The 19,173-nt window shown below is 41.7% G+C and overlaps 1 protein-coding gene across 6 annotated transcripts in view; it reads right to left on the bottom strand.

Annotated features, from left to right (window-relative positions):
• Window positions 1–19,173, bottom strand: part of ABCC8 (ATP binding cassette subfamily C member 8) — an 82,981-nt gene that overhangs the window by 43,105 nt on the left and 20,703 nt on the right. For all 6 annotated transcript variants that reach the window (XR_008748761.1, XM_055814005.1, XM_055814003.1 and 3 more), the window contains 5 exons: window positions 18,852–19,007; window positions 12,292–12,426; window positions 9,109–9,271; window positions 4,268–4,308; window positions 3,793–3,938 (listed from right to left, as the gene is read on the bottom strand). Coding sequence is in view for 5 of the 6 variants with exons in the window: in XM_055814005.1 (XP_055669980.1) it covers window positions 3,793–3,938; window positions 4,268–4,308; window positions 9,109–9,271; window positions 12,292–12,426; window positions 18,852–19,007 (641 nt within the window). In the remaining variant the exon portion in view is untranslated. The remainder of the gene's footprint in view (window positions 1–3,792; window positions 3,939–4,267; window positions 4,309–9,108; window positions 9,272–12,291; window positions 12,427–18,851; window positions 19,008–19,173) is intronic.

Below are 19,173 nucleotides of genomic sequence, written 5' to 3'. Positions count from 1 at the left end.
CTTAAGATTTAATTAGCTAAGAGATAATGTGCCTTTATTATGACATGTAATAGATCATGCCATCAATTTTATCTCTGTACCTGACTTTATAAAATGTATGTCTAATCTACACACAGGGACAGCAAATGAAATTTGCAGAGGATGTGAACTGAATCATGAACTGAAAATCAAAGGGATTCAATTAGCTGGAAATAAGTTAATTACCAGTCTCCAAAATAATAAACTGCCAGAAGGCCTTAAGTTCCCAAAAATACATTTATGGTCAAGGACTGAAAAAAACTCATTTTGGTATTTAGCCTTAGGCTAACTAGGGAGAAACAGGCAAAGATGCCACTGTAGCAGAGTGATATGCGGCTGCTGTTAGTGTGCAAATCTTAAAAAAAATGAAACCCCCAGCATTTATTTTGCATTCCACTGCCAGGGATTTCTTCTTCAGGAGACTCAGCTTCCTCCAAGAACCTCTTGAGATACCCCACTGGTGCCAGAACAGTGCTTGGACCAAGGCATGACAGGACTGCCTGGGGCAGGCTCCCTGTACAGTCAGCACTTGCCCTGCAGGTAGCAATGGAAGCCACCTGGGGACTCCCCAGGAGAGAACTGGTTCTACATTTTTTCTGTCAACCTGCCCGCTCACTAATAGCAGCTGAGGAATAAGAGATACATAGCAGCATGGATTTAGCTAGATCAGATACCACAATCTGAGCAACTGCAAAGGGGGAGAGTAACTATTTGGGATGGGACAAGAGGAGTAATATCTAATTCAGGCTCAGTGTTGGACCAAAATTCCTCAATGGGAAAGTCCATTATCTTAAAGGAAGAAATCAGAAGCCCCATCACTATTAGAGATATTTATATCTATTTGCACAAAGCTCTGGAAAACAGGGCTAGGATTTTTTTGTTCAGAGAACCAGACATTTACAAGAACATTTTAAATGTCTTAAAATGGACCAAATAATGATTTAGATGCAGCCTATATGGAGTTGGTATGCAGCTGCACCTACATTCTTTACAGAAAAACTACACTGACATTTGAATAATTGCTCTGAAGGTATCAAAAGCAGATAGACAAATCCCCTGGGACTCTACTCCAGGGTCTAGAGGAGGAGGAAGAGAAGACAGCAAACATATTTTTGGACCACGCACACCCAAACAAGACCGTGTCTCTATTAAGTCATTCAATACTTTGATTTTACTCTCTTCTCTCTAGTTGTGTATCAAGGTGGCTGTACTCTAAGTGCTAAGGCTTCTCCCTGCAAGCCATCTGCCTGATGCTCTGCTTAATTCTGAAACTGCTGCTCCTGCGGCAATTACTGAGGAAACACAGTATAGCTGTGAGAAAGTCTTTTGTTAGAGGAAGCAACTCATGTTTCAGGATGCCACACTGTTCTACACTCTTAAAGAATAAAAAAGTATGTTCTCTGCAGAGCTCTAGCTGACATCAGTTTCACTAGTATGCCAGTATCTCCATGGGGGAGCTTATTTTTAAGCCACTGAATAGATCTATTGATTGAAACATGGTTATTTGCACAGCTGAACGGAAAAGCTGTTTCATATTAAACCAGCTAGATACATAATGCACTGTTGCTACTTGACCTTTGCCGACGGAAAAGTGTACACTGTACCTACCCTTTGTCCTTGAAGACCTCACATTTAAGAAATACATCAACTGGCTTCTCAGTTCTAATTTTCAATGGCACAAACTCTACACATTAAAAAAGACTTTCCAAAGAGATAACAGAATTTCTCACCTTCCTAAGGAAGCTCCCCCTCTCAGAAGCAAACACCTTAGCACTGTAACTTGGAAAGTTTGCAGAGGCCTTATGTGGAACAGAAGCTTTATGTCTGTTTTACCATTGGAATTGATCACACTGTTGTTCTGATAGTGTCAATGACAATCCGTGAGGATGCTTTGCAATTGGGCATATGTGTAATGACTAGATACTGACGAGTTTATTTGTGGAAATTATTGTCCTTAATGGCCTGTGGCACCAGAGACTATAGCAAATATTAACAGAGCAGGGGTTGTGAAGTGCCTAAGATGCAAAGCCAGTAACACCCACTTAGCATCCTTCCTATGGGGGTTACACTACTGGATCATCTGCTTCACTTAATTCCTTTCTGTCACTACAGGAGAAGCTGCCTTGTACCCTTGCTAAAACCAGTTAGAGTATCTCAGCCTAAGGAAAGCTAAAGTACAACTTTATCAGGTTAGGTTACCTTTACCTGATCTAACTGATCAGCTACTTACTAGCAGGAAGGTGTAACAGCAGGACACACTTACAGCAAGTAAATATTAGCTTTGCTCAACTGGCACAAATGCTGCTTTCCAAAAACTGGCTGCTTTTTCACATTTATCAAACTATTTAAATAAGCATGTGTTTGCATGGGTTGAAAATATCTGGCACATGCTTCCAAAACACTGCACTGACGGATGGGGTACTCAGAAGACACATCTAGAACAGCACCAGCAGTGCTACCGAGCGACGCACTCTGGACCACCACCTGTGTTACTGTGACACAGCCAGCCAGGGAGACAAGGACCACGTGAACTTTGTTACCAAGCTTGAACCGCGGGATTCCTGTCTGCATTACAAACGGCAGGGCAACAGCCTGCTAACAAGAAGATAACTACAAAAAAAACTCATGAAGAACTCCCAGCTAGCAATAATTAGTACTTGGTTGATACTAATTGCTTCAGAGTTGTTCCTGCAGCATTAACAGGAACACAACTCATTTACAAAGATATCCTTAGACAAGCCAAAATAAATGCCCATTACCAGTGCCAGTGCGGGCACCCAGACATTTTGCTGGCTGCAGTCTTAGTGTGACAGCTTGCTATGACTCTAGGGACTACCGCGGTGGCTGCAAAACATTTCATGCCAGCTGCTGATGCTCTCAGCTTTCACACTTGTTAAGGGAGAGGACACAGCTGTGACTTTGCACTGTCAGGAATTTTGAAACAGCGAGGGCAACTGAGCCTCCTGCAGCAGTCTCCTTTCCATCTCCAAAGTGACACAAAGGCAATTAAGGAAGGGCTGGTGTCCAGTACCTGTCCCATAGCTTAGACAAGCTCTGCAGATAGCTATACTGGAGGTCACAAAGAGGTCCTAACAAAGCAAGAAGCCCAAACTCTGCCTTCCTCCCCTATCAGTCAGGTAGAGTTACACTGCAGAGAAAAAAGCATGAAGATGTTTTTACACGAATCTGTTGATACTCAGAGTAAACCTCCCAGTGAAACAGCAGTTCTACTGGCTGTTATTTCAGGTTTTGAACACTCAGACTAACATGTCCATAAGAAAATAAAAATACATCATGTTTGTAGACACTTAGTCATTAACTTACTCTCACACTTAACAGTGGTTTTTCTGGCACTTTGGTTATTTAACTCTCCACCAACAGGTGACCTCTCAGGCAGAGAGGCAGAGGCTGAGCACACCCCAAGAGATACACACTGGAACACCTGTGCTTCTGCGATTGCCTTTTTCCCTTCTACGTGCCCGATAGAGGGAAACATTTGGGTGATTTACAAATCTAAATCTTCAGTAAGTTTTCATATCTTTTCTTGTTACCACACATATGTTGTATGCAATACCAATAGAGCTCAACCTATTCTACACAATGAATTATTAGATGTGGACCACCTAATATTGGTTGTGACAACTGTTATCTGCGAAGAACTTGGCTCACATGCTACAACCATGCCATTTCTGAACTTACAACTGTACAATGAGCAATAAACATTCTCAAATGTTGGAGAGGTGTTAGCAAAAATATTAATTTTACAGTTCTCACCTTACTAATGCTTTGACAGTGGATCTAACCACACTGGAGAGCAGGAACAATGGAGACACAAGAATATGAAACAGGGAGATGGAGGCAAATGCTACTGATGGGGAGAAGTCAGCCTTTCTTGTCAGATGAGCATGGACCACAAATGTCTACAAAAGAGATTTGTTATTTCAGTGAAAAAAAACCACCATCATTATCAGCATTTTGTCATAAAGAAGGAAACGTGCAAAGACTTCATATTTCATAAGAATTTCATCTACAGAATCTCAGTTTATACTTTCTGAACAGTTTGGGGGAGCGCTACATACTCCAGGCTGCTTCTGGTCACAGATGACAAGCAGGCATTCTCCATTCTCCCCCAGACAAATTGCAAATGTGTAGCAGGTTTGCACCCTGTTCTCCTCCTTCCTCATTTCCACATCACATATACTTGAAAACGCAGTTACAATGAACACTACTTGGAAAAGTCCATACTTACTATAAGCACAGCTGCAATTGGTATTGCTGCATTCATAAAGACTGTGAAGGAAAACACAAAGGAACATTTAGAAACAATTTCCATTCAGGCATGCTATATGGTAAAATACTACTAGCGCTCATTTGCAATGCCATTTTCTATGCTTAACATAGGAAAAATGCACAAGTATCTACTACGCACATCAGTACACTGTTCTAACACGCCTGCAGTTTATTTCTCTTCAAGTCATCAGAACAGACCGAACCCAGCAGTGCACCCCTGCTGATGATCGATCTACTGGTTTTGAGCTGCCATCAGCTCACACACAGCTCAGGCCAGGGGTGCTGCAGGTCTCTGCCTCGTGAGAGGCAGAAAGGCTGAGCTGGTACAAGGTCTGGGGGGCACCCTGAATACCTGACAGTGAGACGGAGGGGGACCCGCCAGAGGCTGCACAGGACACAGTGCTGGGGCTGCCCTGCGGGCCGGCCGCACACCTCGCTCTGCCCCATCCTGCAGCCCAGCGGTGGGACCTCCCGGCAGAGCCACTGGCACGTACATCCAGTTGTGACCTACTTCTCGGGCACCACTTCTGAGGTACAGAGCTTTATGGCCCCTCAGGTTTTGGGATGCAGTTCAAAGGGTAGGGAAAGATTGACAAACCTGCACTGATCATTGATTTAGCTTATTCTTTTGGAGGATTTACTCATAATTACTCCTGCTTTGTCAGGGTTGGCTTGTGTGTACATCTTTGGGAAGTCAATACAAGTTCTAACAGTACCTAAATGCAGTAGAGCTTCGATTTTAGCTGGGCCTTGAGTTATTAAAATGCAAACAATGAACCAGTTTCCTCCCTGACCTCAAACAGTGTCTGCCTTGGTACCCTGGACTCCCTCACTATGGCAACTCACACACTATAGCAATCAGAGGTTATTCAACAGATGGGTGGGGGGAAGCAAGCAAATACTATTTCTGTATAGGGAACCCTTCTACATAAGGCAGGAATATGGGTTGAGAATGAAATAATAACCAGTTCTCCATCTGGGAGCTTGAATCAGAACCAGAGCTACGTCTGTCCCCTCCATTGCAACCTGAGGATATTATTTAATCAGCACTTTCTCATTTTGACCTTCACTCAACTTAATTTCATTAAGTAAACAACACAGAGAGAGTACACAATCTACAGCTAAAATAGAATTAAAAGATCGGTACAAGTGTAACAGAAAAGAAAGAGGCTAACCACTTCTTTTCTTGCTTAAACTGGGCTGTCCTTTTCTCCTACCAGGCACAGCCAACGTTCAGACAGTAAAAGCACTCCCCAGTTACTTTATTTGGAGTGGAGTGTCATCATTTGACCCACAAATACTTCCGGCTGATTGGCTTGGCCATCCTTTGCTGGGCATAAACCCCCTGAAGAATATATACCATATACAGTATACCTAACATACCACCAGACATTGCTTTTGCCTACATTTAGAAGATCTTTAATGAAACCTGTAAAATACTTCTAAACTCGGCACTCAAGCTTAAACAAAACAGCTGTGTTATTTCACGTAGCTCTAACTCCATCTAAATGACAGAGGAGAGTATCTGAAAACATAGGTATGTTTGTGTATATAATTGCAAAATAAAAGCTTAGCCTTTGGAAAGACTAGAACGTATTAAAGCCTAGACATTCAGAGTTTACTTCTCACCCTAAGGAGAAAAAAAAAAATGTATTTTTCTGAGGGAAATGTTCTTTTCTGTCTTGGAAAACAAAGCCGCTTCAGTTCAGACTTCCTCCTAATGACTCTACCTCCTGCCCAGTTCTCACACTTTGTATAAACTTGAGGTAGTTACGGCACAGAAATTTTGAAAAAGGGCAACTTGTTGCCTGTAACTATGGACTTCTTAATTCCACTAAATCCTTGCATTTGCAGTTTGCCTTTGAGGCTGCTGTAGTACACGAGTTTGCTTTTATGAATGAATCTGAAGAGAGAAACTATCAAAGCTGATAAACTTCTCAGAGGTGGATTCTGCTCTTCTGCTGTCTACAGTATGAGATCGTACCTGTCAAATGTGAAGCTGGCTGGATTAAATATACTGTAGGGTTGCCCACTGCAGGGCTTGGGTCACTTGGTGGCTCCCAAGAAGTCGATCTGATTTTTGCTATTATGTGAGATCACAAGTACAGCCAAAGACTTCACTGCCAACTTCTTTGAAGCAAACAGATAAGGCTTATTGAGCCACTAGAATGTTTTTTTTGTTATTTTCAAAAATTATTTTCATTTTTTCAATTAAGCAAGTGTCCAGCATAATAAAACGTTTTCTAAGATAAATTTATTTTGCAGCTAAGACTTTTGGTTTAATTAGATTTAATCAAAAGTACTTTGTTACTGGAAAAAGGCAGTCTGAAAATTGGGAAAAAACATTTTCAGTTGTTTCTGAATATTTTAGGATAGCAACTACTGTTTCTTTTCCTGTGAGAAAGCCTGGAATTACTTTGCTTCTGACATATTAAGCAAAAATTCATAGAAACAGGAAAACCACTCCTTTCTTTCTGTCTTTCCTGAATATATAGTGTATACTAAATCCTGTAAAACTGAGCATAGGGTGATCTTACTCATCAGTATGAAAAAAATTACAGAGGAATCTTCTTTGCTACAGTTAAAGAAATCGCTGCCAAAAATCAAAAGGTGTCACTACAAACTTTGCAACCCAGCTTTGATTCTGGTGGGTGCCTTTCATTAAGATTATAGGAAGAGCTAATTTCTAGAATAGCTCTTTTAGTACACATGAACAATTCCATATACACACAAACTGGATCCAGACCCAAGGGTGAGGCAGAGGAGATCCAATTTCCATGTGGTCTTGAAACGGAATTTTCTTTCTGTCTAGCCAACACTGCCCTGAAACTTGTAGGTATATTTTCTGTAATCCAATGCAAATCCATTCCTCATGAGCAGAAGTAACTCCAACCACAGTCTTTCGTTCATGTTAATATAACTAAGTGTATCTAGAAAAGAATTCCAGAGTCTTTTCTAAACTGTATGTTAAAAAAAAGGTATATATAAATATCTCATTTCTGCTTTCTTATTGTTCCTCTTGATCAATAATACACACAATCTTGGTCATCTGCCCTTTTCATTTTTTTTCTTTTAATAAATATATGAAATTATATATTCACTACAATATTAGCAAACACGTTTTGTGCTGATTATGCCTACTATTCTACTTATGGTAAGAAGAAAGGAAAGTTCTATATTTATGCTCCTTTTTTAGTCTCCTAAAGTCCAAGTTTGTAAAGATCAATATAATTTCTGCTAAAGACAGCGGGTGTAAGGAACTCCTGGGCTGAAACTACAGGAATCCTTTATAAGCCAAAATGATATGCACCGTCAACATAACAAAGTTGCGCTGGTCTACCCCAGCTGAGAAATTAACTGCTGTATCTCACATACACATAAATATCACACATAATACAAAACAAGAATGCAAATGCAAACATTAAATCTTTCAAGAAGCATCAGTAATATTTAGAACAGTTCTTAATAATACAAGTTCTTACTTATGTCACTATTTCTTTACAGAATAGTCAGTACTCTTGGGATGAATAAGCCTTCTCCTAGCTGTTACAAATGATACTGTGAGGACTGGAAACCAAATAAGCCTCTACAGCTCCTTCAGTCCTACAGCTGAACCTGTGGCCCTGACTATAAATAGATTTTAATGTCACATGTCACACTGCAGACAACGGGAGCCCGTCTGTGTTGATCTGGGTGTAAGATGGAGTTTCTGGTCACAGAATCTACCCCAGTTAGACTGTGGTTTATGTCAAAATGGAAACTACTTTTCAAGCACAGAGCGCTCAGGATCTCCAGAGAGAAATTCTGGTCTCAGAACTCAGTGAAATCCTCAACTTAATGTCAGTTACAATTCAGTGGGATCAGGATCTTTCGCTCAGGGTACACTAGCTGTATAATCATTTGGCAGGCAAGAAAGTCAGCTGCACGTCTCTCGGGTGAATGAAATCACATGATACTATCCTGACTGCAAGTTATTTTGCTAAGGAGTAGTCTTCCTTATTGGCCTAAAAGGTATTTGTACAGGTACCTTGTGGCATTTGAATACTAAAAGTTTCCATTTCATGAACGTCTTACACATTATATGAAAAGTATTCTTCAGTATGACTTTACTAATTATTTCTAAAGTAAAACAGTAGCAATGATACAGGTGATGCATATGAACCTCTCAAATACAGAGTTCAATTGGCCCTAGGTATTTTTAAAAGGATAATAAATGCCTTAAAGTAGGTTGAAAGATAACATGAGACAAAATAATCTAGATATAGAATGACGAAATTGCTAGCATTCTTGTATTTTTCCTTTCTAGGATATAGAAATGGTCTTAAGAATCACTTATTTTTATAAGAAATCCAGATTTTGAGTAAGAAAGTGCAAGAACCATCTGTGGGAGCTTCAATGCAAAGACAATGCCTGTTGCATATAACGATACGCTATACTGTGCAAAATGCAAGGAGGAAAAAATAAAAAAATCACCAAACCCCTCCCTAATCAACAAAGACTTCATCCTGAAGGCTATGCCACAGAGGAGAATATTTTGGCTGGAGACAGCCTGTGAAACACTTGTCCCTCAAAAGCTTTTCTCCAGGAAAGCCAGTGCCACGAAGCATTAACCTGGACTTTCTCTTTTAGGCATATTTCCCACACAGGCAAAATTCTATTGAATTAAATGGAAACTCTGACTAAATGGAAAGTGAGGAGTACAGAGCAGAGCCTAAAGCAACTGGAACAATCTTAACTCATTAGTAGCTAGTAATGCAGTAGCACTTTAGCTGAACAGTGGGTTAGAATGAAGTGACTTACTGGATATGGAGGTATAAAGGGCAAAAGACTTGAGGCTAGTCATTTCCTTCTGTCTGGTTTCCTCCACACTGCTGTGAAAGATGTGTTCCCAAGCATAGAGTTTAAGGAGCTTAATGCCTCGGAGCATCTCATTTGTCTTCTTCAGTCTCTCATTGGAGTACTCCTGCAACATTTACAAACACATTTACTTCAAGAGTGTAATTAAAGCACCTGTTCCCCAAACACAAGGATCACATAAATATCATACGCAGTCTCTTGTAATCAGTTAAGTATACTTTATTAGTTCTGTCCATTTAGACGCTCCGTTGCTGTTTATCATGAAGGTAAGCTTTGCCAGGGCTCAAGTGAAAAGGCCATTGGTTTGCACTCCTGAATCATACAGCTTGTACTGAAAAATTTTACTCTGTCAGCTTTCTGATTACTTGCAAGGCAGCCTCTCCTGACGTCTACTGCCCAGCGCATGGGCTGGATTTTCAACAGGCACACTGACAGCATAGAGATCAGAACACACAGACAAGCTACAACGGGGTGCACGGCTCTGCCCCATCAATACGATACGGAAACAACAGTGCCAGGCTTCAAAGCAGCAAGGACACATCAGCAAGAAGCTGTGATCCTGTAGGGATCCTTGACTCTCAGCAGGGCCAGCTGGCTCAGGCACAGTAACACACAGGTAGTTGTACTCCCAGTAAAGCATAACTGGAAGGTATGCTGCTTCCAGTTTTGAGGCTAGCCCAAGGATCTTTGTACCATTACACTGCACAGTGCAGACATTCCTAGCAAAAAACACACTGCTCCCATCTGCAGGAATGTTTAGGTGATGCTGACTGGTGTCTTGGATGCTACAGGGATGAATGTCTACAGCTCTTGAAGGGTGTGCATGTTGATCACAGAACAGTCAGAGTTGGAAGGGACCCACCCAGTCCAACCCCCTGCTAAAGCAGCTTCACTTAGCGCAGGCTGCACAGGATCTCATCCAGGTAGGTTTTGAATGCCTCCAGAGAAGGAGACCCCACAGCCTCTCTGGTCAGCCTGTTCCAGTGCTCTGTCACCCTCAAGGTAAAGGAGTTCTGCCTCATATTCAGATGGGAGTTCCTGTGTTGCAGTCTGTGCCCGTTGCCCCTTGTCCTGTCACTGGGCACCGCTGCGAAGAGCCTGGCCCGTCCTGTCGGCACTCGCCCTGGAGAGATGTGTGTGCATCGATGAGATCCCCTCTCAGCCTTCCCTTCCCCAGGCTGGGCAGGCCCAGCCCTCCCAGCATTTCCCCATATGGGAGATGCTCCATCCCCTCATCATCTCCGCCAGCCCCTCTCCAGCAGCTCCCTGTCCCTCTGGAGCTGGGGAGCCCAGCACTGGGCACAGCACCCCAGATGTGGCCTCACCAGCGCAGAGCAGAGGGGGAGGAATTGCCTCCTTCGACCTGCTGGCCATGCTTCTCCTCATGCACCCCAGGGTCCCACTTGCTGCCCCCCAGCAGGACAGCTCAGCCTGTGCTGGTGCCTGGGGCTGTCCCTCCCCAGAGGCAGGACCCTACACTGGCCTTGGCTGAACTCCATGAGATCCCCATCCGCCAGCTCTCCAGCCTGCCCAGCTCTGGCTGAACGGCAGTGCAGCCTCTGGGGAACCAGCCACTCCTCCCAGTTCTGTATCATTATTAAACTTGCTGGGGGTGCGCTCTGTCCCTGCATCCAGGTCACTTGTAAGTTGAACAGGGCTGGGCCCTGGGGAACACTGCTGGCCACGGGCCTCCAGCCAGGCTCTGCGCTGCTGGTCACAGCCCCTGAGCTCTGCCATTCGGCCAGTTCTCAGCCCACCTCACTGCCTGCTCACCTAACCCACTGCCTGAGCTATAAGGGTGTTATGGGAGACAGTGTCAAAAGCCTTGCTGAGGTCAAGGTAGACAACATGCACCACTGTCCCCTTGTCTACCCAGTTGCTCCATCGTAGAAGGCTATCAGGCTGGTCAGGTGTGAATTCCCCTTGGTGAATCCATGTTGACTACTACTACTAGCCTTCCTTTCCTCCTCAGGCTTACAGAAGACCTCCAGGATGAGCTATTCCATCACCTTTCCGGGGATGGAGGAGAGGCTGACTGGCCTGTAACTTCCTGGGTCCTCCTTCATGCCCTTTTTTGAAGACTGGAGTGGCATTTGCTCCTCCAGTCCTTGGGGACCTTTCCTGTTCTCCATGACCTTTCAGAGGTGATGGAGAGTGGCTTGGCAGTAACACCTGCCAGCTCCCTCAGCACTCGGGGGTGCATCCCATAAGGGCCCATGGATTTGTGGGTGCCAAGCGTGCCTAAATGATCCCTAACACAATCCCCCCGGACCACGGGAAAGTCTTCCTTTCTCCAGACTTTCTCTCTTGCATGCAGGGTCTGGGATTCCTGAGGGGTGGCCTTAGAAGTGAAAACTCAAGCAAAAAAGATGTGAAGGCATTACTTTTCAGACAGGAAGGTACACAAATAACTCATTACCACCCGTGATTTGTGGTGGAAGATTTCTGCAATCTGTCTGGCTCCATTACAGGTTCATATGGCTCCCTTGGCAGCACATCAGTCGCTGAAAGTGGGGATAAGGTTCAGAGCAGCTGGGCATAGTAATTCCAATAAACCAAAGAAACTCTCTCAGCAGCGATGCAAGCGATTCAAATTATAGACAAGCCAAGTGGGGGATCAAGGAACAGCTTGTGACTTCGCAGACCTCTAAGCTCCCCAGTTAAGGAGAATGCTGTTGAAGTTAGGACTGCTCAGTGGTTATTTAAATAAACCAGCCTGATAGATTTCCACATCTATAACATATCTGGGGGTCTGAGTTTGGATGCAGCATTCCTACTTCCTTTTCCCTCGGACAGCTTGTCATGCATGATTCATCCATTTGTGCACCATCTGACTGCACAAAGCCATTTCAGTCAATGATCACTGACCATTTACATTTGCAAGTTAGAAAGACCTTTAAGTGCTTTTTTTTGCTCTTAGGGAAACATACTTGTTGAAAAACAAACTCCAAACCCTGTATCTTTACTCATTATGCTTATCATGTTCTCACATTCTTGAACATTAAAAAATGTTTGAGAATCAGTTCTTACTCAATGTCCATGGTCAGCTTTATAATTCAACACACCAAGCAATGCATAATTACCCGAGGTGATATCTGTATCATGTACAAGTTTGAAGAAACTTACCAAAGTGCTTCTCTGGGCTTGTGAGAGTTTTGTTGCTACAAAGTACTGAACAGGTGCAAGGACTATGATTACTGCTGCTCCAATTAAGGCACTGATTCCAAGAAGGTAGTAGAGCAGAAGAACTCCTACAATTATCTGTTGGGAGAAACAAAAGTGAGGGGAAGGCTTGGGATGGCTTCGCTTTGGGTATGCACCACAGAGACCAGTCGCAGGGTCACACAGGGACAGCACATTCAAAGCCAACTGCTGGTGCAGCTAACCCTGCCCCCAGACGTCACACGTTCTGCATCACGGGCACAGTGGGGCATGAGTGGTCAGGATATTCTGTCAGAGGACCCAATACACCCAACGCAGCGTTCCTCCCAACTTGTGCCCTCTGCGTGTTTCCCTCTCATGGATTCCCCATTAGGAACAGTAGAAGGTTGTACAGATTTGTGTATCTTCTCTAATATATTTCTCAAAGCTACTTAAAATAACTATTTAAAAATAAATACATTTATAAAAATATCTTTAAACAAAAGTTATTTTAAAATACTTTCAATTTGGACTGTGACATCTTCTCTTTAGAGTCACTATTAAATATGGCAGGGGGTTGGAATTAGAGGATCTTTAAGGCCCCTTCCAACCCAAACCATTCTATATTTCTGTGATTCTCCATTGGCCAGATTACACAGCATGCATTTCCTTTGACATACACGTTTGTTTTTTTTTCCATTGACATTTAAGCATTTTTACACCAGGAAAGTAATTAAATCTCCCAGTTTAATCAGAAGTCACTAGCCTACAACACTGGGACTTCCACAAAGAAGAAATGTTTCTTTGCTTACTATAGAAACTAATATGAAACTTTATTAAAAATAAAACTGATCTTGCCAACGTTAACATGACATTATGCCTGACCAGTAAATTTTAAAAAAAAGATCATCATATTCATACCACTAAGATCTTCCACTTCAAATAAACTCTTAACATAAACTTGCAAGGAAGTGTTTGAAGGATCCACAGTACCAGACTGGCAATGACTGTTAAAAAATGGTTAGAGAAACAGCTTAAAAACCAAAGGTTTGTCTTTGGATAAATGAGAATCTAGAGAGAAAGCCACAGTCTGGATGGAAAGGGATATTGTAAGCAGCTCAATAAATGCAGAAGAGATACACAAGCTACCAATATTAATTACCACTAATCTAATGACTGGCTCCTGAACAATCTGGGGCATTGACACTACATTTTTATCAGTATAAGCTCATAAATCATTCAAGACATAGTGACAGAAAGTTCATTTCCTACATAATTTCCCTTAGTTAAAAAAAAAAAAAAAAAAGGAGATTTCCTTAAAGCATTATCTACTATTCTTGCTATACTCGCATACTCTCATAACCCTCACAATTATCTTCCATCATTTTATGGCTCAGCAGTCACACACACATCGATTTCCACACGTATTTATGGGAATTGCGTGTTTCCATGAATCCCTAGTTTCCACATTTCCATCTTCCCGTTTTCATGAATTTAAGGCACAGAGCGAAAACATAATTTTTTTTCTGAACAATCATTTTATGCATCTCTGCAGAAGAACTAAAATGTGACTCAAAATAAGTCATAGTATTTACCTAGGAAACATGTGGTAAAGTCCTATTGTATATACACCACAGATCTAGTAAGGGCAAAGGTTAAATTGTAAATTAAAGATCTTTTAGTGACGGTTAAGTGCACTATCTACTTCCACCTGAGGTCAGGAAATTCATGAGCGTACGAAGCCAAACAAAACACACAAGGCCTCTGTCACAAAGCCTTGGCAGAACTCCCCTCCAAAACATGAAACGGTCTTGGTCCTCACAGATCAAGATACTCATTCCCAACTGCTTCTTCATGGGCAGAAAATCTAGGCACCAGAAATGCAGGAAAGCATTGAACAGTGGACAGTTAGGAGATGTTCAAAAATACCAAGTCAATGTGGGACACTGACTCCCTGCTTTACTGCTTTCCCCCACTACTGGTTGATTGTCAAGGACATGATGGGACTGGCCGGTTCTAGAAACAGAGCCTCAGCTTTTCACACAGGCAAAGGGAAAGCTATTAGCTATTCCAGCTACTGGATCCCAAGGGAATCGCTAGCTCACAGCTGCTTTTCCAAACACACATGCGCACAACCCCCAGCTATTGAAAGGGTCAGTCTTTGCAATAAAAATTCTATGTTTTCAACAAGCGAAAAATGATCCCATTTTCATCTTTATATTGTGATAAGGGCAAACTTTTAAAATGCACTTGTGTGTGGCACAGCAAAACGAATACTTGTATCTGAAAAGTGCTGAAATCTGTAAGCAATGTTGCGAGTAATTCTATATTTATCATACCACACACTACATCGTCAAGAATAAACAGTACGTAGACAATACCGGAGCTGCTGGAGGACAGTGTCTGGCAGATGGGAAGGCTTTCATTAATATTTCTGAGAAGGTAACGATCATATTTTTAAAAGCCTGTGTAATGAAACACGTTGCTTCCCTTTCATCAAAATCCAAAAGCTCTTACCTGCCAGAGATATATAACATGAGCAAGAAGCTCACCAATAGCTCTGGTTATTTTGTCTTGATTATTTATTGAAGATAGCAAATACTGTCAGCCAGAAACTGCTTTGTGGCCAGTTTTGAAAGAAACAAAATGTCCTTTCATTACAACTGTAAACTATCCCTGCCAATGAATCAGAGATATGAGAATACAGGATTTTTTAAATAATGACAATGAAATCAAACAAGGGTCTTCACAAAATGAAGGCGGGGGAAAAACCTTTACAGGGCCTCATTTGGCTCCCAGGGTTTGAGCCAAAACTACTGGGGGCATCTTTCAACTGATGGGCATCCCCAGGCCTCTTTTCATGGATTTCAATGGCCTTCAACAGTAACTTAAGGCAACGATAAAGCTCCTATTGACTCCAGCCAGAGCAAAGATGGGGCTCGGATTATCTGGACTGTATAGAAAACCTAACTAGTTATGAATGGCTATTACAAAATCCACAGCAGATGCTGAAATGCTAATTGTCTGGTTAAGAGCTGCAAAACAATTTAAACCCCGTTTTAAATAAAAATTAAGCTTGTGCAACTTTTTAATAGCCATCGCTTGAGCATCCAGTAATTGCTTTCACTGCCTCATAAAACAAGGTATTGAGTGAACGTTGTGGAAACATGTTTTGAAGAAACTTTTGACCAATATGACTCCTTGATTGCAATGCATGCACCCATCACAAAACAGGCGCAGGCTTTGACACTGAATGTCCTCATCTGCTATGGAGCACCACAGGGTGAATTTTAATGCAAATATAACCGTATTTTCAGAACACTTGTCAGGAAATCTTTATGAGTCCATGACTTCTGGCACATTAGAGTAAAGTGTTGTTACAGAATATGCAATGACGTTGGCTTAGTTCTCAGTTGCCCTACAGTGCTCTCTATGCTGAGCTGCCTTACAGTGGTCTTACAAAAAGCGTACGTGAAACTGGTACCTCTTATATTGACTGTTTTATTAACGGACTTACAATGGAGATGAAGCCTAGGGGATAAGTGGATCCTAAAAGTAATCATTAAAGAGGTGGATCCCTCTTAATGCCTCATAGCTCTTTCAGCAATATCATTTTAACAGAACACAACCACTGACTTACTGCAGGGTACTTCTAGTAAATGGACAAAAAATACCCTGATAAACAAATTACTACTAAACAAAGTGCCAACCCATAACCATATGCAATATGATATTTCACATCAGTTTATTTTCCTTATAGCTGCGTTCTCTTTGGTGAAAATGCAGGTTCCCAGTACCTCTTCCCCCCCAATTCCAGGGAAACCTTCCTGATGCTAAAAAATGTCAAATTTCTTCCTGAAAAATTCCTGATGATAACTGCTGTATCCATTACCCTTTTTTAATTCTATAAAGTAAAATGTTTTTAACTGGCATACAAGTGTCTCCAGAGTAGATCGGGAAAACTAGTCTATACTCCAATGTAGTTACTCCTACACAAAAAAAGAGACAAGTGCATTTATATTAGATGAATGCAGTCACACTATGACCTGTACAAATACGACTACATTCACGCTAAGTCTTAATATTTTAACAGGTATAGTTATATACAGCTCACATATGTACAGTAAATGCAAACCCTAGGCATGAAGGCACAGTTAAAAGAAGTCATCAGTTAGTAAGCTGCTGGTTGTTTACACCTTAATGTGCTCACTATCCTGATTAGATGTTTTACACAACTCTCATTGGAGTTAGCAAGAGTTTTCCCAGAGATTCAGACAGATTTCTTCTTTCTCCACATCCTACTGCAGTCTCAGAAGCAATCTGACCCTCACTACCACAGAGGTACCAGAAGACATATGGTAATATATCAGGTTTCAAACACATAGCAGAAGTGTGAAAACTTCCAGAGTTTTTCAAGAGGACACCAAATGGTTTTCCAGAGAACAAATACTCCCCGAAGACTGAGACTACACAAGAGGACACAGATGCATTCAAGAACTCACTGTCACTGATAACGAAGAACCTGCACCGCCCTCCCCCGTATTTTCCTCAGTGAGGAAAATAACAAATCCAGGGAAAACAGTTAAACCCGGGATTTTTTCCAGGTTTGGAAGTTAATCTGGTTTACCATGCAATCAGATTATTTTAAGACCATCACAAAGCAGAACCTGCTCTTCGGATCTGCAGCAGCTTGACCAAAACCTCTTGGTTTTGACAGGAACAACTGTAAGATCCACTCAATTCTACTACATATCGTTATTATCAGAAAAGAATCCAGATCTCGATGGCCAGCAGTCTAGCATCTTACTCTTTGAAGGACATTCATATAATTTATATAATCACCTGAACAGCTGGCTTTTCTTCCCCATCCCCAACTTGTCAATGTAATATTCCAATGTGCTCCTCATCTTACAGAAGAAAATCACTAGTATCACATGTTGATGGACACAGGAACTCCCAAACAACACTCCTAAAGCCACGTTAGAAACTCGCTGGAAATATGACCTGCCAGTTGCAATCCCATATACAGGCTCATAAAAATTATTTCATTTTTGGGCAAGGGCAGACAACTCAAAATGTAAAACTGCCAGGTAGATTACTTGTAGCTTTCTGACTTCCACATCAGCCAAATGGGCCTCTGCATAGTGCTGCAGCCAGCCCACCTTTGTGACATGAACACAATGGAGTTTTCATGACGATTTTGAAAGTAATGACACTTTTCTGAAATTCTGAGTGAACTCAGAACTGCACTGCCTCTTTTGTTTCTATTGACTTTTAGCACTGAAGCACCCTCAGCAAAAATAAACAGAGTAGCTGGAAGAAAGCAGAAAGAATTGTGGGGTAGTGTATTAACACCAGATGAAGCTATGTGCTTTACTGTCACTTTTCTCAGGAAATTCCTACATGGAAGTGCAGGAGGTTTCTATGGTTTTAAGTACAGGCTCTTCCTAACTAAGTATTTTGCACTTTTCCACTGTTTCAGTAAGTGTGAACCTGAAAAAACGATCCAAGGTTGTACCGAGATTGCTCTGACCTCCTACTGTGTCTGCTCTACCCTCTTACTGACAAATTTAATCACATGGCCATGAAGTCTGATCACCACTTCACACACTCAGAGGAGTACCACCACACTGAAAAAAGACTAGTTTTGGTCGGATGAGTTTTTCAGTAGCTCTGCCAGCTCATGTGACACAATGCACATTGTATTGAGCAGGAACAATGAAGGAGGTACAAATTCTGTGCTTCCATGTTGGACTTTGCACATGAACTCCTGTTTCAGTAAGGGAAGTAAGGGTTAAGATTAATTTAAGTCAGTCCTGAAAGCATGCTCTGAAATGGGACTCTGCTTTCCTCATCTTAGAGTTCTGGTAAGATACAGCTGTATGTCCTTGGGCATTACACAAGACATGGAATATGGAGTCACCAGGCAATTGAGTGTGACTCAGAACAGTGATCTGCTCCGTGTCATGCATGTGGGAAAAGAGACTGAAGGGATGAGAGTGGCATTTAGAGACAGGAGACCAAATACATCAGAGAGGATAAAGTAGCAGAATCATATCATGTAACAAATGAACTTGTGGAATTTTGTACGCTAGAATTTGCCATCCATGAGGCCGCAGTAGTTTTAAGGGATGACCAAAGGATCATATATTTGATCACTAAGTGATCATATATTTGAATAAACTGCTACTTTGCTTGCTTCTGCTGGGGTTCACAAGACAAATGATCACAATACATTTCAGTTAACTCCCCTGATGTAATAAATGAATGCACTGGAATAACACAACCTGCTGCACCCTATAAATTCTTATTACAAATGCAAAGCATGTTTGGCAGCAGTCAAGATTCTAATACAATCCTAAAGACCTAGAGTCCTGTCACAGATGTGAAATCAACATCTAGAAACATTGTACATAATAGATAGCTTGACATCTCATTTCAAGTTATTCTGTAACTTTACTATCTCTGCTTCCATAAAATTCTTAAGTAATACCTCACTACAGACTGGCACACGTTAATAACAAAAGCACATTCAATCTCCTTACCTGTACTGGCATAGCCCAAAGGTTAGGGCAGAGGAAAAAGAACCACATCAGCTGATTGGTGTCTATGGCAACCAGATTACAGATTTGGCCTGCTGTCATCTCCCCCATAGACATGTTAGAAGTTGAAAGCTGCATAATTTTATTGTATATTTTTGTCTGGAAGAGAGATCAAAAGCTGTTAGTATACAGAAATAAAATAAGAGTTCTAGCTTCATCTAAAGCACAGTCCAGCATGCTTGAGGGAAACCAACATTCCCAGTAACTTGAACGAAGAGCTTAAAGTTTGGCCTTTATGATGAAAAATTTTAAGCTACTGTCTTAC

The sequence above is a fragment of the Falco peregrinus genome, chromosome 9 (assembly GCF_023634155.1).
Source record: "Falco peregrinus isolate bFalPer1 chromosome 9, bFalPer1.pri, whole genome shotgun sequence".
Classification (NCBI taxonomy): Eukaryota; Metazoa; Chordata; class Aves; order Falconiformes; family Falconidae; genus Falco; species Falco peregrinus.
This window is presented reverse-complemented; position numbering and strand designations above follow the sequence as displayed.